This window comes from Typopeltis vanoorti, chromosome 5, assembly GCF_054136105.1.
Source record: "Typopeltis vanoorti isolate ZY-2024b chromosome 5, IOZ_Tvanoo_1.0, whole genome shotgun sequence".
Lineage (NCBI taxonomy): Eukaryota > Metazoa > Arthropoda > Arachnida > Uropygi > Thelyphonidae > Typopeltis > Typopeltis vanoorti.
Window position 1 is genome coordinate 96188941 of NC_143553.1, and position 17688 is coordinate 96206628.

At 35.4% G+C, this 17688-nt stretch overlaps 1 protein-coding gene across 2 annotated transcripts in view; it reads right to left on the bottom strand.

Annotated features, from left to right (window-relative positions):
• unc-45 (unc-45 myosin chaperone) overlaps nucleotides 1–17688 on the bottom strand; it is a 368157-nt gene that overhangs the window by 264884 nt on the left and 85585 nt on the right. For both annotated transcript variants that reach the window (XM_090393271.1, XM_090393270.1), the window contains exon 7: nucleotides 13330–13488. In XM_090393271.1, coding sequence (XP_090249397.1) covers nucleotides 13330–13488 — 159 coding nt within the window. The remainder of the gene's footprint in view (nucleotides 1–13329; nucleotides 13489–17688) is intronic.

Genomic DNA, 17688 nt, shown 5'->3' on the forward strand with positions numbered 1-17688 from the left:
CTGTTCATGGGAGGAAATTGTTCGGGCTCTATGTTTCAGTGTGCCGATGACCCTTGATTTTTAAGTTGGATAATGATATGATTCTTTGTGTATGTATTGGCCTGTGTGTGTGCGTGCGTGCACAGTAGGCCTATGAAGCAAAGACAGCTTGAGGAAGACGTGTGAGGAAGCGTGTCAAAAGGGAAACGGTTAAATATGAGACATTTTATTTGGATTTATTATTGGACCATGATTCTTTATAAATATATGTATACAATTGTCTACAAGTTTCGTCAGCTTAAGGCTGTCTGGCTTCTTCTGTAAAATTATTAAAATTGAAATGATATGTGACATTAAGAGCATGGAGACTTGGTCATTGTTTGTAGATAGTTTTATAGTTTTTCGCGAAATTGAGTTCTGCTAAACATAGTGAATTTATTAAGCTTTTCCAAATGTCTTTTAATATCATGCCTTGATTTCTGTTGAGATTATCTCCTGTCCAGAGTACCACTGCAGCTTCTTTAAAGTTTCTACATCTGAAATCTTCTTCAATGTATGGCATGGAGCTGTTGTCCCAATCTATGGAGCGGTTCGAAATCGAGAAATGATGGGCTAATCCTGAGGTGTCTGTTCTGTTGTTGTTGACATCTCCTATATGTTCTTATTTTCGGATTTCTAGGTTGACAATATTCATGTTCTTAAACATAAAACATTTATGTTCTTAAACATAAATGTTTAAGAACATTTCATTGTTTTGGAAAAGGAAGAAGGGTATTGTTTTCAATCTCAATGGTAAACTGCATATGTCTGTATGATTTGTTTAGGTGGCTTAGAAATGTCATGGGGCCAAATGGCAAATATATTGTCAACCTATCAGAGTCAAACTTTGGGCTTTAGACTTGCTGACTTTGTTTTTTTTTTTTTTAAATCATCTGTATATTATTATTATTATTTGACACCTCCATGGAGTCCAAAGACTCATTGAGGGAGAGTGTGCCAACAGCATCGAACGATTGGCCCCCTTCCAACTACTAACCACGCTTATTATGTATAAAATATTTTACTTTATTATGTATCTATTCTGTTTAATTTATCTTTATTTATTTATTTATTTTATATTTATTTTTGTCACCAGAGGTCAGGCTAGTGTAAATGATTAACAAGCAGTTAGATTTAGTTTACTTTTGCGTGGTATCATGTAGCTTGTTCATATATGTTTTCCTGATGATGATCATGATATAGAGGTAAAAATATCATGTTATTTTCTTAATTAAATAATTGCTCAACACGTTTTTGTCCCCATAAATTCTTCACAAGGGGAAAATTGTTCAGAAGCACTGAACCTTATGATGTAAATGGAAGAATGCAAAAATGAAAACCAAGGACTTAAAAAACCAGATGGAAGGCCATGAGAACATTGCCAGAATAAAGTTGTTAATAGTATGCTGAATCTAACAGATAAGCTTAGGTATTGACAGTTATTCACGATTTATTTTTAATGGTATTAACAACACCCAAACAAACTATTTTATCAAAAGATGTTTTATTAACTCTTAGGTTTTGCTGAATTTCAATTCAGTATATCAGAGCACAACACCACGTATATACCGACAATGAGTAAGTGAAACAATATAATTGTAATGGACAAAAGATCTAAAGTCCTATTTTGGCACTCTCTAATGCTGGAAAAAATAAAAATTAAAAAAATACAGCTTTGTAGGATTGCTCTTAAAATAACGGTCTCCCAAAGTTTTGGCAAATTAATGCAACCATATTTGTTCAGGTTAGGAGAATTCTTCATAGCCAAGGCTGACTTAAAAAATAATCTTTCGAATCTGTAACGACTTTTAAATAGCACAGTCATTTACTTCCATCTAATCCTGTGTAAAGGGGTGGCCAAAGCGTGGTCTGCCAGTCCTGACTTGCCATAATAATAGTAGTGAATGTATTTTTTATGTTCTTCTGGGTGGATGTTAACCGATCTTCCTGTTTGCCCATAGTAGGCCAAGTCACAGGGAACTTCATACACTCCAGAGTGTGCAAGAGAGAGAGACTTGTTTCATCAGTACTTTGGCTATCTTTTCTGATGTTACATCATCAGTACACTAAATTGCAAGCACAAGGAACTTTATACACTTCAGCATGTGTAAGAAGATAAAGTTATCTTTAGGAGAACAAATGAAGGTAACTAGCTAAATTAAAGGTTTAAAAGTAGTATGGAGATCATGGAATATATGGAATAGAAATGGTTCTGCTGTGAACCTATATGTTGCATGCTGGAGGGATGGGGAGTGCATGCAGTATTTTATCTATTTTATATAGGCTTGTAGCCATTGGCTAAAAAGGTGGTGTAAAGGGCCCTGAGCTCACTTTGCTTATACTTGTTACAGTTATAATTATGCTCTGAAGATGACAGGTAGGAAAAAAACAAGTGAAATATTAGTAAGTTTAATAAATTGATTTTTTTCCTCTTTTGGTGTTGTTTATACCATGAAGTGCTATTATGAATAATCAACAATACCTAAGCTTTTAAATATATAAACATACATTATTACAGAATGCAAAGTTGGCCAAACTGGTAGTTGTAGAAACAATTCGAACTTTAAAGGAGCAACTAATGTCCTATCATGAGGCATCTCTAAGACTGGATAAAAGGATGAGAAGTTAGAACCAATGTGGTCTTAAAATGACTGTCTCCCAAATATTTTATTTTAATGCAACCATACATACATCCTCTGTCCAAAAAGAAACCAAACTTTTGATAGAAAATAAAAGACAGGCCAATTATAATTATTCTAATCATTTATTTCAATCAATATACTCTCCCTCAGCTTTAATACAGTTTGGCATGGTCAATTAATTCGTTAAATGAGTTTTTTAATATCAGTTTTTGGGATACTGTTGAGGGTCGTGGTTACTGCCGCTTGAATGTTTTCAATGGTATTGTATCGCTTTCCTTTCATCGACGAATGAAATTGGGGGAAAGAGAAAGAAGTCACAGGGTGCTAAATCAGGTGAGATTGTACAAATCGAGCATTTGATTTACGAAGGACCAAACTCTTGGTCAAAATGTTGTGCACAGTTGAATTTGGACACTCCAATTCATCTTCAATCAATCTCATGGACGATTTCATATTTTCTTTGGTGAAATCATGCACTTTTTGGATGTTAACTTCTCTCAGTCCAGTTTTTGGATGGCCCGCCTTTTCGTCGTCTGCAAGCGTCTCACGACCACTTTGAAATCACTTAAACCACTCATAAGCTTGAGTACGGGATAAGCATTCATCACCATATGCTTTTTGAAGCATCTGATGTGTTTCAGTAAAATTTTTACCAAGTTTAACACAATCGCAACTCTCTGTTTGAAACTCATTTTCCAAATGTTCGTCAAAACGCACTGTTGTAAAAACAGTCATAATTTAAAATTCTGAATATTTTTGCAAATTGTTTATGTTCAGTGGAATGGGATCAGTTGCTGGATGGAAAGGATATCGACAGCGTATGGGAAGCATTTAAACAATATTTAAATGATGCAATATCAGAACGTGTCCCGAGAGTTTGAAGAATAACTAGAGTAAGGGTCAAATGGATGTTTAATCTTATTAAACAAGAGATTTGTAAGAAAAGGACGATGTGGAAGGAATACCATTTGCATAAGGATGACGTCCGTCATGAACGTTATAAGCAGCAGGTTAGAATAGTCACAACTGTTGTACGGAAAGCAAAGTCTGATTATGAAAAGAAACTGGCTCTGCGTGCTAAAGACAACCCACAGGAATTCTATTGATATGCTGCAAGTAAAAGAAAGAATGAATATGAAAGAATAACTCTTCTAAATCCAGTTAATGAGTGCACATTTCGTTAACGCTATCAACCTGGTGAACGCAACATTGAGCTCACTGTTACCTCTTCACTAGATGAAGAAATGTAGGTGTGTGAGGCCGAGGTATTAGAGCTGTTGCACAAACTAAATAAGAATTCAGCAATAGGGACTGATGGAATATCAGCACGTGCGCTAAAAGAGTGTTCAGCTGAATTGATCATTCCTTTGACCAGGATGTTTAATATGAGTCTCAGAACAGGGAAGATTCCGCAGAAATGGAAGGAATATATGGTAATTCCATTGCATAAGGTGGTGCAAAGACCGATGTATCAAACTAAGTGGTGGTGAAGATTTTAGAAAAATTAGTTACGGCCCGCATTCAGAAATGGGTTGACAGTGAATCTCTACTAAGGGAAGGTCATGTTTTAGCAACTTGCTCACATTCTATGACAATGTTACCATTGAACTAGACAAGGGGAATGGATACACCATGATACTTTTGGATTTTGCTAAAGCTTTTGACAGAATACAACATGACAGACTGCTGCATAAATTGGAGAAAATGGGTTTGGGTTATACAACATTAGCATGGATAAGAGGATGGCTGACTGACAGATATCAAAAAAGTGGTATACGGGGGATCTGAGTCTGCAAGGTTTAAGGTAACAAGTGGTGTACCACAAGGATCAGTGCTGTCCACTGTTATTTAATCTGTACATTAATGATATTGGAAAGGATTTGACAAGCAACATACAGTTATTTGCTGATGATGATGCAAAAATAGGCAGGGTAATCATGAATGCTGCTGATATGCAGTCCTTGCAGAATGATTTCAATAAGCTGGAATTGTGGGCATGGGAAAATGGGTGTCAGTTCAATGTAAAGTCATTCACTTCGGCATGATTACCTATCCAATATCGTATTATATTGGTGGGATTAGGCTAGAAGAAACTGATGAAGCTAGGGATCTTGGAGTGTTAATAGATAAGAAGTTGAAGTTCGTGGGCCATGTGGCAAAGATTGCAAATACAAAAGAATACTCAAAAGATAATTGCAATGCTCAAGCGAATGTTTACATGTAAAGATAAGGATGTTATTTTGCCTCTTTACAAGGCCTTGATAAGACCTCACTTGGACTATTGTGCGCAGGTCTGGTCTTTGATGTGATTCTGATATATTGGAGAGAGTACAAAGGTGAGTGTTAAAAATGATATCAGGATTGTGGAATACTGATTATGAAGACAAGTTGAGAATTTGTAGATTGCAGACACTAGCAAACAGGAGAAAGAGGGGTGATATGATTGAGACTTACAAACTGCCAAAAGGGTCATACAGGATTTCAATCGATGGGATTTTTCAATTTATGGAGGGTGGGGAAAGGACAAGAGGGCATCCTTGGAAGCTGAGAATGAAGGCTGCCAAGAAGGGTGTAAGGACTAGATTTTTCTCTCAGAGGGTGCTGCATGATTGGAATGGATTGCCATTGGATGTTGTGAGTGCAAACAGTGTGAATGAATTCAAGAATAAGTATGATAGCTGGTGTGCATAGTATGTGGCCTCCCTCGATGAGTCTCTGACTCCTTGGAGGTCTCTCTTAATAATAATAAATTATTAGTTTTTATTATTAGGTTTCATAACACATATTGTCAGCACTTGCGATGTGCATGTTACTGATGTTATTTTGTCAAAATGAAATGTGAGGCATTTAAAAAAAATTATGTACTTACTGGATTTGGATAGTTCTTACTTTCAAAATTTTATTGTGGTTTAAAATTGTTAAGTGCTGTGCTTTGTAAAGACATTCTTGGAGATGACACGTCAGCCATTATACATAACGTCTTGCTTGCCGAGGAGTTTGATAGGTGATTGACAACTGACAGAGAGCGTTCAGTATCACAGTACAGAGGAAAAACAAGAAGGATAGCTAATGTAAGTTTAAGAATGCAGGCTGGCAAAATTTTGTTCTTAGGAAATTAAGTTTTTATGTGACAGTCAGGGGCATATTAATAGAAGATTCCGAAAAAGGAATCGTAGAATTGTGTGCCTTTAAAGTGAAGGAGTTAAGACTGTCAATAAGTATGGCTAAATAAAAGAAGATATTCTTTTATTTAGAGTTTCATGCCAAAGAACCATCGGCGAATCCAAGAGTAAGTCATCACCTGAGTAGTACAACAACTCGTTGCAAAGATGGAGCAAGCTCTGTCACTATCCTTAATATTTTCTCATAATGTAAACTGCAGCTCCTAGGAGATGTATTACTGTTTTACATTATGAGGAGCAGTCACTACCCAGACCAGTTTCGACCTTTATTGAGGTCTCATCAGTGAGTACCCTTAGATTTTGATCTCTGAGTTTCATATCCGGCTTTAAAATAATGAGGGATTTATTATACCCTTATCGTAATTTACGCCGCCAAAAAAATAGCCTCTTGGCTCTTTATCGTAGTAATAATAATATATGGGTACACCGGTCTGGCAATTCATTAGTAGGGGTACACGTAAGTTCGGTTCACTTAAACCTTGGTATTCCAGGTCTACCTACTCACTGATGAGACCTCAATAAAGGTCAAAACCAGTCTGGGTAATGACCTCTCCTCATAATGTAAAACAGTAATACATCTCCTAGGAGCTGCGTTTTACATAATGAGAAAATATTAAGGCTAGTGACGGAGCTTGCCCCACCTTTGCAACGAGTTGCCCTAGTGTTGTACTACCCAGGTGATGACTTACACTTGGACTCGCCAATAGTTTTTCAGCATGAAACTCTTAGATTTTGATCTCCAAGTTCGTATCCCACTTTAAAATAATGAGGGATTTATTATCCCCTTAACTTAATTTAAGCCGCCAGAAAAATAGCCTCTTGGCTCTTTATCGTAAAAGAAGATATTGTGATTGACATTCTATAGGAATGTTCGATGAAATGCTGATTGAAAATTTCATCTGTTTTAAGGATGTCGGATCTGTTATTTCTACTGGAATAGGAGATGGAATTTAGCAACTTAGATAGAGTAGTAGAAGAAACTTTTTTTTTTGCTGGTACATAAATTAATAGAAATTGAACTGCATGAGGTAAGAGTACCTATATTTCGGTGTATTCAGAATATCTATACTTCAGTCAGGAAGAATAATGTATGCTACATAAGAGTGATGAGAAAGGATCCTATGGAAAAGAAGAAGAGAATCTTATATCTTCGGAAAAAGGCCTTAACAAAGAAACCGACTATGAACATTTGTTATTGTGTAAACAAGGTGTTTAGTCTTGTAGACATGATTAAGTATATGTTGAACAAACCAGTAATAGAATGGCTAATCTCTAAAAGTGTAAGTTTATTTTAAAAGGCCTTGGATCCAGTTAATTGTGTAGTTAGTTGTGTAATTTTATTTGAAGTGTATATATTGTTTTTGTTTTATTAAATGTGTATATTTTGTATTTTGTCTTGTGTCAATGATTTTTTGAATTCTGAAAGAAACAGTAAAAAGTCATTGTACCATCGGAATTGAACCCTTGTGCATATAAATAAAAACACTCAGAAATTAGAAATAAAGGTAATAGAGATAAAATCTCATTATAACAAAATGGCGCAGCCAACAGGATTGATAATTATCAAAACAATTAACGCAGCTGGTATAATCGATAATCTCTTTTCTAAACAGGATGTTAACTTCGCTCAGTCCAGTTTTTGGATGGCCTGGCTTTTCATCGTACACAAGCGTCTCACGACCACTTTGAAATTGCTTAAACCACTCGTAAACTTGAGTACGGGATAAGCATTCGTCACCATATGCTTTTTGAAGTATTTGATGTGTTTCGGTCAAACTTTTACCAAGTTTAACACAATCGCAGCTCTCTGTTTGAAACTCATTTTCCGACTGTTCGACAAAACACACTGTCACTCTTGGCACTATAACTCGGCTTCTAATAAAACAAATGTCATAAACAGTTGACACAACACTAATGAAGTTTCCCGCTTTCGACAGCAAAAAGATACAACAGGTGGTACCACTAGTTTCTTCTATTTTCAAAAAGTTCGGTTTCTTTTTGGACAGAGGGTGTATATGACATGTAGCAAGTAGAAGGAAGAATGATTACGGTAAGATGATGTTAATGGACGAAGATGGTAGACAGGTAAGTGCTGCACAAGACATAGTTGAGGTATTCAGTGAAAACAATTCATAAGAGTGTTTCATCCTCATCAATGTAAAGTCATCAGAAGCTTAAGTGCAGAGGAAATGGGAAGAAGATGGCTTACCTTGATGACATATCAAGGTGAGCCATTACTTGATGACATATCACGTGTCCTAAAGGAATGTTCCAGAAAGTTGGTGCTATCCTTAGTATACCCATATATTAATCTTGCAACAGCACAGATCCCAAAGGAGCAGAAAAATGGTAAAATGGTTCTACTTCACAGAGATGATGGCCAATCTGTATATTGGAGTTGTGGATAAGGTACTGGAAAGATTAGTGAGAGCTAGGATACAGAAATGGGTTGGTAAATAATAGCAGTATTCTGTCAGCATGGATTTGTTAAAGAAAGATTGTTTTATCAATTTATTTATGAACTATAACAAGATGATGAATGCTATGGATGAGAGAGAGAGAGAGAGAGAGAGAGATGCATATGCAGTTGTATACTTAAATTTTGCAAAGTCTTTTGACAGAATGCCACACAACAAGCTGGTAACTAAACTGAAACAAATGGAATTAAATAACAGACTTGTGAGTTGAATAGGTTTCTCCTTTTTTTCCCTTCCTTCTTTTTGTTGAATAGGTGAATGGCTGCCAGATAGGTATCAGCAAGTTGTATATGGGGGGGTGCAGCATTCCAAAAGACGAATGTCACTAGTGGTGTGCTGCAGGAATATTTGTCCCAATAGTCCCAAAACAGCGATCTGCGTTGGGACCATCGTTGTTCAACTTGTATATTAATGATATTAGGATGGGTTTAACTGTAGACACGTGGGTTGTTGGATAAGCCCATGCAAAAATAAAGAAAACATAATTTTTTGGGACAAACATTTTTTATTTTTTAATATAGTCTCCTTTGAGGTCTATACATTTAGTCCAATGATGCTCGAGTTTTTTGATCCGTGCATATAGCATGATTTGTCCAACTCTTGAAAATAGGCAATTGTTTCAGCAATCACTTCATTGTCTGATGAAAATCTCTTTCCTCACATCCATTTTTTCATGCTTAGAAAGAGATAGTAGTCCAAAGGAGCCAAATCTGGAGATTTTTTTGGGGGGGTGGGATGCGAAAGGACTTCGTAGCATAAATCGAACAATTTTGCAGTCACAGTTGCAGAACAGTGAGCGGTGCATTGTCATGGTGAAAAATAATCTTCTTTTATGCCAAGTGTAGTCATTTTTCCTTTATTTCATTATTTAAACGATCAAGCAAAGATACATAATACCCTCTGGTAATTGTTTTGTCCTTTTACAAGTCTATGAAAATTATTCCACGGGCATCCCAGAAGACGGTAGCCATAACCATTCCTGCTAAAGGAACAGTTTTTGCTTTCTTTGGTGCAGATTCCCCCGCTTGCAACCCATCGTTTTGACTGCTCCTTGGTCATCATCCATCACCATATCATGGATTTTTTCAATAATTTCTGGAGTAGTGACCTCAACAGGGTGTCCAGAACATTCAGCGTCACTTGTGCTCATATGGCCACTTCAAAAGTTACTAAACCACTTATAAACTCTTCTAATCGAAGGTGCAGACTCACCATAGCGTTTATCAAGCTTAGCTTTAGTTTTCTGAGCTGTTTTGCCTTTCAAAAAGTAATGTTTAATCACTACACGAAATTCTCTCTCATCCATTTTCCACAAATCATGGTACTTGATCGATTCAAATGAACGCCATACACAGAGTAATATATCTATCTGACTGAAACTTAGTGTGTGATCCTCCAACAGTTGCCAGCAACTAAAAATAATCCCGATACATACTGGTGGTGATATCTCTTAGATTTTGGGGGAGTCAAGCAGATGTTGCAGCCTTACAGGAAGTAACGACTGTATGAGTAGATTGCATGAGTGGGTAAGTGGAATAATCAGTTCAATGCTGCAAAGTGTAAGGTTCTGAAATTTGGCAAGCAGTGATGAGATGCAAAGTACACACTTGGTGGGGACACTATGAAAGAGATGAAGGAGTTGAGAGATCTGGTAACACACAAGGACCTGAAGTTCAGGGGCCACATTGCACAAGTTGTGCAGTCATGACATTGGATTATGACAATGATGCAGAGGATCTTGATGTGCAGAAAAAAAGAGGTTATGATTCCATTGTATAAGGCCTTGATCAGGCTTCATGGATTAATGTGCATAGATTTTGTCACCTGGTTTTTCATGGTGATGAGGATATCTTAGAAAAGATCCAGAGAAGATTCACTAAGGTGATAAATGGTCATCTTTGGAATGTAGGGTTTGCAAAGTCCTGTGAATAGTACGAGAAAAGTGATATGACTAAGACATAAGTTGGTCAGGATTTGTTACCAGGTTAATGTGAAAGAAATTTTTCATAGAATAGGAGAGAGGGAGTTGAAAAAGACACCATCCTTGGAAACTGTATAAGGGAGGTATAAGAAAGGGGGTGAGGTGCAGGGTCTTTGCATGGAGAGTGATTGGTGAGTGGAATGCATTGCTTGAGAATGTGATTACTTGAGACATGTTGAATAAGTTCTAAGCATAGTTTGATGAGGATTTTGTGACAGTGTATACCTTCTAAGATGATTTAAAATCTCTCATAATGTTACTGTGTAACTTATCATGTTCATTTTTACATCTTTTTCTAAGAAGATTGCACTTAGAAAAATGTCAATTTTGTCTAATAATGTTGTATTTTTGTAATAAATTAACCATGAGCCTTTGTTAAAATAATGTGATGCATGATGTGATCACGTAATGCTGTTAACTCATGTCTAATTAGTGAGTCTAATTCTAAGAATAGTGAAGAATTTTAAGAATTGACATATATGGTAATTTCAAAAGATGCATGAAGTATGGCATCATCATGGTTGGATGTCAATACATGACCATGTATGGAAGTTTCGAGAAACGTGTGCATGCGTACAACAGAAGTCCAGGTTTATATAAGGTAAGACATCAAGAAGGACTTTGTCTTAGGGTTTCATGTTCTTCCACCTGGGTCCAAGCAGCATGAGGTCTGCTGTTGGGAATCGAAAGAAAAGAGCTGCACATTGCTGCCATGTTAAGGATCCTATAGGCCATGGAATAATCGAAGACTTGGACAAAAAAGAAATTTGGAAGGAAATCAAGAGCAAGCCAGCAGAAAGAAAGAAAGACGAGACGGAGCACTTCATGCGAACAAAAATTCATTTAAGAGACAGTGCTGAACGAGAACTGTAAGTACTTATATGTGATAATGCCAAACAAGATTGTACATAAAGAGTCTCTGTTTATGGGTATATTAAGATAATGTAAATTGATATTGAAATAAGCTTACTCAATTTATGCTTTATTATCAGTTTGTGTAAATATGACTGGCAGGATAATCTAGATTGTGATTTAGCTTTAAGGAAGTAAATTAGAACTAAGTTTGAATTAGGAAGAATTGAAAATAACAAATTATTGTAATAAACTGTATATACATATATATATATATATATATATATGTGTGTGTGTGTGTGTGTGTTAATATGAATCAAACTGTAAATATTCCTCTGATTTAATTAAACGGTTTGTGAACAACACATTGGACTGATTCTGTCAATGCACTATCCTGAAATTTTCGAAACTGCATAATATAAGTTTAGGTGATCAATAATCAAGCCACAACTAATTAACGGTAAAGATTAACATAAGCGGGGAATGCTAACAATTTCTATTTTGTCATTAATTTAAAATCTTATATTCTCACACTCAATACATAATCTAACTGGTGCAGTCGTAAAACAAATATAGAGCATTAGAAATAAGATCTAGGTAGAAATAAATAAATAGTGGCAGTCAACCATTCACAATTCATGAAGCTTTAAGTAAAGGGGAAAAAAAGACAAGAATGTTTATAACAATGAGTCTTTTGACTCCATTTTGGCATTAATAATAATATCATTAAAAACTAAATTTAATGCTTCCAATATTTTGTCTTAGTCACCAAGAAATTTTCAGAGTACAAATAAACTTGTAACACACACAAAAAGACAACACAATACTTAATGAAACACGTGGGTGACTCTAAAGTCCTATCCAGGTGGTGCACCCTCTATGGGTGTTTGTAGGCAGCCCAAGATGTAAACTATCATGTTAATAATACATAAATAAAACAAAAGTTCAAAAATTAGCTACAGTGAATGAACTGGGTATACTAGCAGATGTCATCAAAATCTCAAATTGTTCATATACTGATTCTTAATGTATAAACATGTTTATTTTTAACATTATCTAACCAGCATAACTGCTATATCAACGACTTATGTTTTAATGATAACAGAAGAAGATCAATCTACTCTTGCCTTAAGCCAAATGAACTGGCTTAAAATGGGAAGAGTAGCTGCACCTATTATGACTGAATACAGAAAACCAACTGCTGTGAAGACAGTTGAAATGTGGCTAGATGACTGTTCTGAGCACTCTTACTCAGGAAAAATTAAGTGCAGTGAGTGGCATAGTATCCATTGCTCGAAATGCAGCAAGGAAGAGCTGTTTAAGAGAAAGCTGCAACTATTTATTTATGATGTTAATGAAATAATGTACTTTTCAAATGAAAATAGATAATTAGAGTAAGATTATATCTTTCCAATTCATATAGCATATTAATTATTTAATTAAATGTATTATTTGTTATTTCAAGCTACAGTTGATATAACATCCATTTGTCAGTATTAATCAAAACTAAGTGAGGTGAGTGGCATGGTATCCATTGCTGGAAATGCAGCAAGGAAGAGCTGTTTAAGAGAAGGCTGCACTATTTATTTATGATGTTAATGAAATAATGTACTTTTCAAGTGAAAATAGATAATTAGAGTAAGATTATCTTGCCAATTCATATAGCATATTAATTATTTAATTAAAAATGCAATTCCTTAAAATGAATTTATTTTGATTAAATGTATTATTTGTTATTTCAAGCTAGTTGATATAGCATCCATTTGTCAGTACTGATCAAAACTAAAGATTATCTAAACATGCCCAATTACAAGCATTAAAATTTTCAAAAATCTATCATCACAAGGCAATGACACAAGATGTAATGATGGTTATGCATAAGAAAAGTGGAAAGTTCGCCTCTAAGATAAACAAGTACATTTTCTTATATAAGAAAATGTACTAAGGCGGGTTATTCAAAATAATAATAATAAATAAAAATAGGCAATAATTACCGTAAGAAAGAACTTTAGTTGTAAATATTCTTGGAAAGAAATCAGAAATTAATTAAACTTTAACTCAAACATTTAAATAAGAACATGTAAATGTTCCTTTTTTAAGATTAATTAATATATAAAAGGAATAAATCTTTGGATATCATATGTCATATATGAAAAACAAAAATTATCTGTACATACCATCAGCCTCTAGAAGTTTCATTCCCCAGTTCAAAGCATCATAATCCACATTCTTTATTAAAAGTTCAAGAATTGCATCTCTTCCTAAAGCTGACATAACTCTAGATGACACACTCTTCACCAATGTAGTCAGAATAGTATCAACTTTCTTTTCATTAGCTGCAGATAACAACATACATGCAACCTGACTATAAGTTTATGAAATGCTGAGTTAAACATAAAAACTAATTAAGCATCATTCAAATGAAAAGTGAATAATTTGTAACGGTATAAAGGAACAACGGCAACTAACGTCAACAGGCATATGAAAGAGGTGTATGAGGAGTAAAATAATGGAAAATTTTGAATATGAAATACTGTTCTATTCAAACTGCAGTGCATGTTATTTTAATCCTTACACAAATACAGGTAGGAAGGTGATGAAATCTAAACACTAAACTGACTAAACACTAAAATGGTGTTATAATGACTAATTAACTCAGTTCTCAATTATATTGCAAATTGCAATATAATTGATTATTGTAGTCTGTACAAACTTGTTTCCCTGCCTAGCAAAAAACACTTCTTTTGCTACCTTCCTCCTCATAAGTGACCATACCACCAGAGACTCTACTCATATGTTCCTGAATGCTAACAACATCAACTTCCTTCCTAATATCCCTGTTTTCAACATGATTCTGCCATTATTGACATTGTTCACTCCACACAATCTTTCTCAAATTCTTATATATGTGGTCTCCTCCAGTCTTTGATCAAGGGTTTTATTTCTAACCCCAGCTCTCAGATCCATAAGTCACTGAGGGCTACAGAGAAGTGTACACAGACACTTGTTTTCTGTTGAAAACCTGAACCCATCACTAGAGCACACAGAGAAGCATGATCAACTGCTTGCTGAAGTTGTCTTTCAATATCTCATGTTATGAGAGTGATAGTAAATTGTGAAGGCATCAATATATGAGGGTGGTCTGAAAAGTTCTCGGCCTTGACCATAGATGGCAACACTATCGGCAAGATTTTTTTTTTCTAAGTTGGTACATCTGTCATAAGCATTCATGTGAAATTGCAAGTCATTCTATCAAGTAGTTTGTTTTATACAGCTGTCTGAAGCAAAAGTGTTGTCTGTATCCCTTGAAATGGATAAAATTGAGTATCGCGCAGTTATAAAATTCTTTGTAAAAGAAGGTTTAACGCCAAAAAAAATTCATTTGAAGTTCATAAAAGTTTATGGGCACTCTTCTCCTTTGTGTTCGACAATTAAGAAATGCTCTGCCGAGTTCAAACGTGGCCGTACCAGCCTTGAAGATGATCCAAGTGAAGGATGTCCAAAAAGTGTAACAACACCAGAAATCATTGATCAAGTGCACGATATGGTATTGGATGACCGGCAAGTCAAAGTGCATGAAATTGTTGAGACTATAGGCATTTCAAAAGAACGTGTAGGATATATTTTGCATGAAGAATTGCATATGAAAAAGCATTGCACAAGATGGGTGCCGTGCTTGCTCACAATAGATCAAAAATGCACTCACATGAAAATCTCTGAACAGTGCTTGGAGTGTTTTAACAAGAATAAAACTGATTTTATGTGTCGATTTATTACTATGGATGAGACTTAGATTCACCATTATACAACAGAATCCAAATAGCAGTCAAAACAATGGACAGAAGCTGGTTGTTCAGTGTCAAAGAAAATAAAGTTGGTTCCATCAACAGGAAAGGTCATGGTATCGGTGTTTTGGGATGCTAAAGCATTTTGTTTATTAATTATCTTGAAAAGGGTAAAACAATAACCGGGGAATATTATTCCAATCTTTTAACCAGACTAGATGAAATAATTCGTGAGAAAAGACCAGCTTTGCAGAAGAAAAAAATCATCTTTCATCAGGACAATGCACCTGCCCACAAAAATGTTTTGGCAATGGAAAAATTAAGGGATCTACACTATGAATTGCTGGAACATCCATCCTATTCCCCAGATTTGGCTCCCTCTGACTTCTATCTCTTCCCAAAACTAAAACTCTTCCTCGCTGGTCAACGTTTTTCTTCGAATCAAGAGGTGATTGCAGCTGTAGCAGGGTATTTTGCAGATCTTACTGAGAACCACTACAGGGAAGGGATAATGGTGCTGTAGTATTAATGGAATAAATGTATTAGTCTTAAGGGAGATTATGCTGAAAAATAACAATTAATTTTGAAATTATAAATGAGTTTTTCCCTTGTTGGGCCAAGAATTTTTCAAACCACCCTCGTATAGAGCATTGTCTAGAGTTGTTCAGTGATTGAGTTAACTTTGATAGCAAAAAGTATCACATTTAGAGCCTTTAAGGAACACCCTGTTCTTGACCCTGCACTTCCCACTCCGACTTGGAAAGTTTGTCTAGACAGAAAGTTTTTAATAAATACAGGAAGGTGTCTTTGGAGCCCTAGGTTATAGAGATCTTTTAATATGCCATATCTCCCAACTATGTCATAAATCTTGTCCATGTCAAAGAAAACTGAAACTGGATGTTCTTGCTTCAGAAATGCATTTTTTATACAAGTTTCTAAATTAACCAAATGGTCTAAAGTCGAATGATGTCTAAGGAAGCCACATTATGTATTGGAGAGAAAATCGTTGCTTTCTAAATACCAGAGAAGTCTGGTATTAACCATTTTTGCTAATATCTTACCAGGACAGCTGGCCAGAGCAATAGGTTGATAATTATTTCTTTGAGTTAGATTCTTTTCTGGTTTTGAGATATCAATGAGAACTGATTTATGCAAAGAATCTGGAAACTCTTCCAGATTCTTTGTATAACCTAACCTAACCTGCAAGTATTCTGATTGCATATTAAGAGCAGGAGATTCATAAAAGTATAAAATAAAACAATGATGTTTTATTTTATGCTTATCAATAAAATAATGATAAAACATCTGCCATCAATTTATGATGGCAGATGTTTTATCATTTCATAATGGAGTCATCAGGCCCTGGTGCACTAGGGTGAAACAGTAAAAAAGCTCTTTTAGTTCCTCCTTAACAAATGGCTGATTGTATGGCTCAAGCCTATTGGTAGAAAAATTTTGCCTTTCTCTTGCTGCTTTTTCAGTATTAAAAATTCAGGAGGATATCAATATGTTTGCTAAGGTTCTGGCAAAATTTTCTCCTGAAGTGTCTGCAATAGCTTTGGGATCAGTAAAAACACTTCCATTATGGTTTAAGGACAAATGGTGTGTTCTATATCTACCTTTCATTTTCTGGATTTTATCCCATACAATTTTTGCATTGGTCATTTGATTAATTGATGAGGTAAATTGGATCCAAGATAGTTTTTGACTCTGACATCTCACATAACATGCTTTGGCCTGAGCATGCTTAAAAGCTATTAAGTTTGATCTGGTGGGGGTATCAACAAAATATACCTTATACCACATCTTTGCCAGGAGTGTCCTGATGTTGTACCACCTTACCCCAGTCCTGAAGATACTTTCAGGTGCAAACTTTGTTTGCTCACACTTGGATAAAGGATTAAACTAAATTTATGATAGGTGTTTGACTGACAGTACCAGCACTAAATTTTGCAAGATGGGAAAAAAATGTTCCAGTCAGCCTGGTCCATTTTCCATATTGGTATCTGTGTAGGGGAACATGGTTCCTGTGAAGACATTGTGCAAAGAACAGGAAAGTGATTGCTTCCATATATGCTCTTTGACATCACATGTGAGCAGTTGAAGAGTGGAAAGGGAACAGATTGTAAGATCAACTGCAGAATACGAGCAGGTAGACATATGCAAGAAAGTATTGGGTCTATTATTCAAAAGGGAGAGGTCATTATTGTCAAGGATTCTTTCAATGATTTGACCTTGTCTATTTGTGTTGGCACTATCCCAAAGAATATTGTGATGATTAAAGTCACTCATAAGAAGTATGGTTTCAAGCATGACTTATTTTTCATGGTATTAACAACACAACAAACACTTTTATCAACAAAGATGTTTTATTAACGCTAATATTTCGTTGATTTTCAACTCAGCATCATCAGAGCACAACACACACATAAACGCGACAGTGAGTGAGTGAAACAATATAATTGCACAAGACAAAAGATCTAAAGTCCTATTTTTGGCACCCTCTAACGGGGGAAAAAAAAAAGCAGTTAGCCAGGAGTTTTTCTTAGGATAACCGTCTCCCAAATTTTTGGCAAATTAATGCAACCATATTTGTTAAGGTTGGGAGAATTCTTCAAAGCCATTGCTGACTCAAAATATAATCTTTCAGATCTATAATGACTCCTAAATAGCACATTCGTTTTCCTCCATCTAATCCTGTGTGAAGGAGTGTCCAAAGCGTGGTCTGCCAGTCCCGACTTACCATAGTAA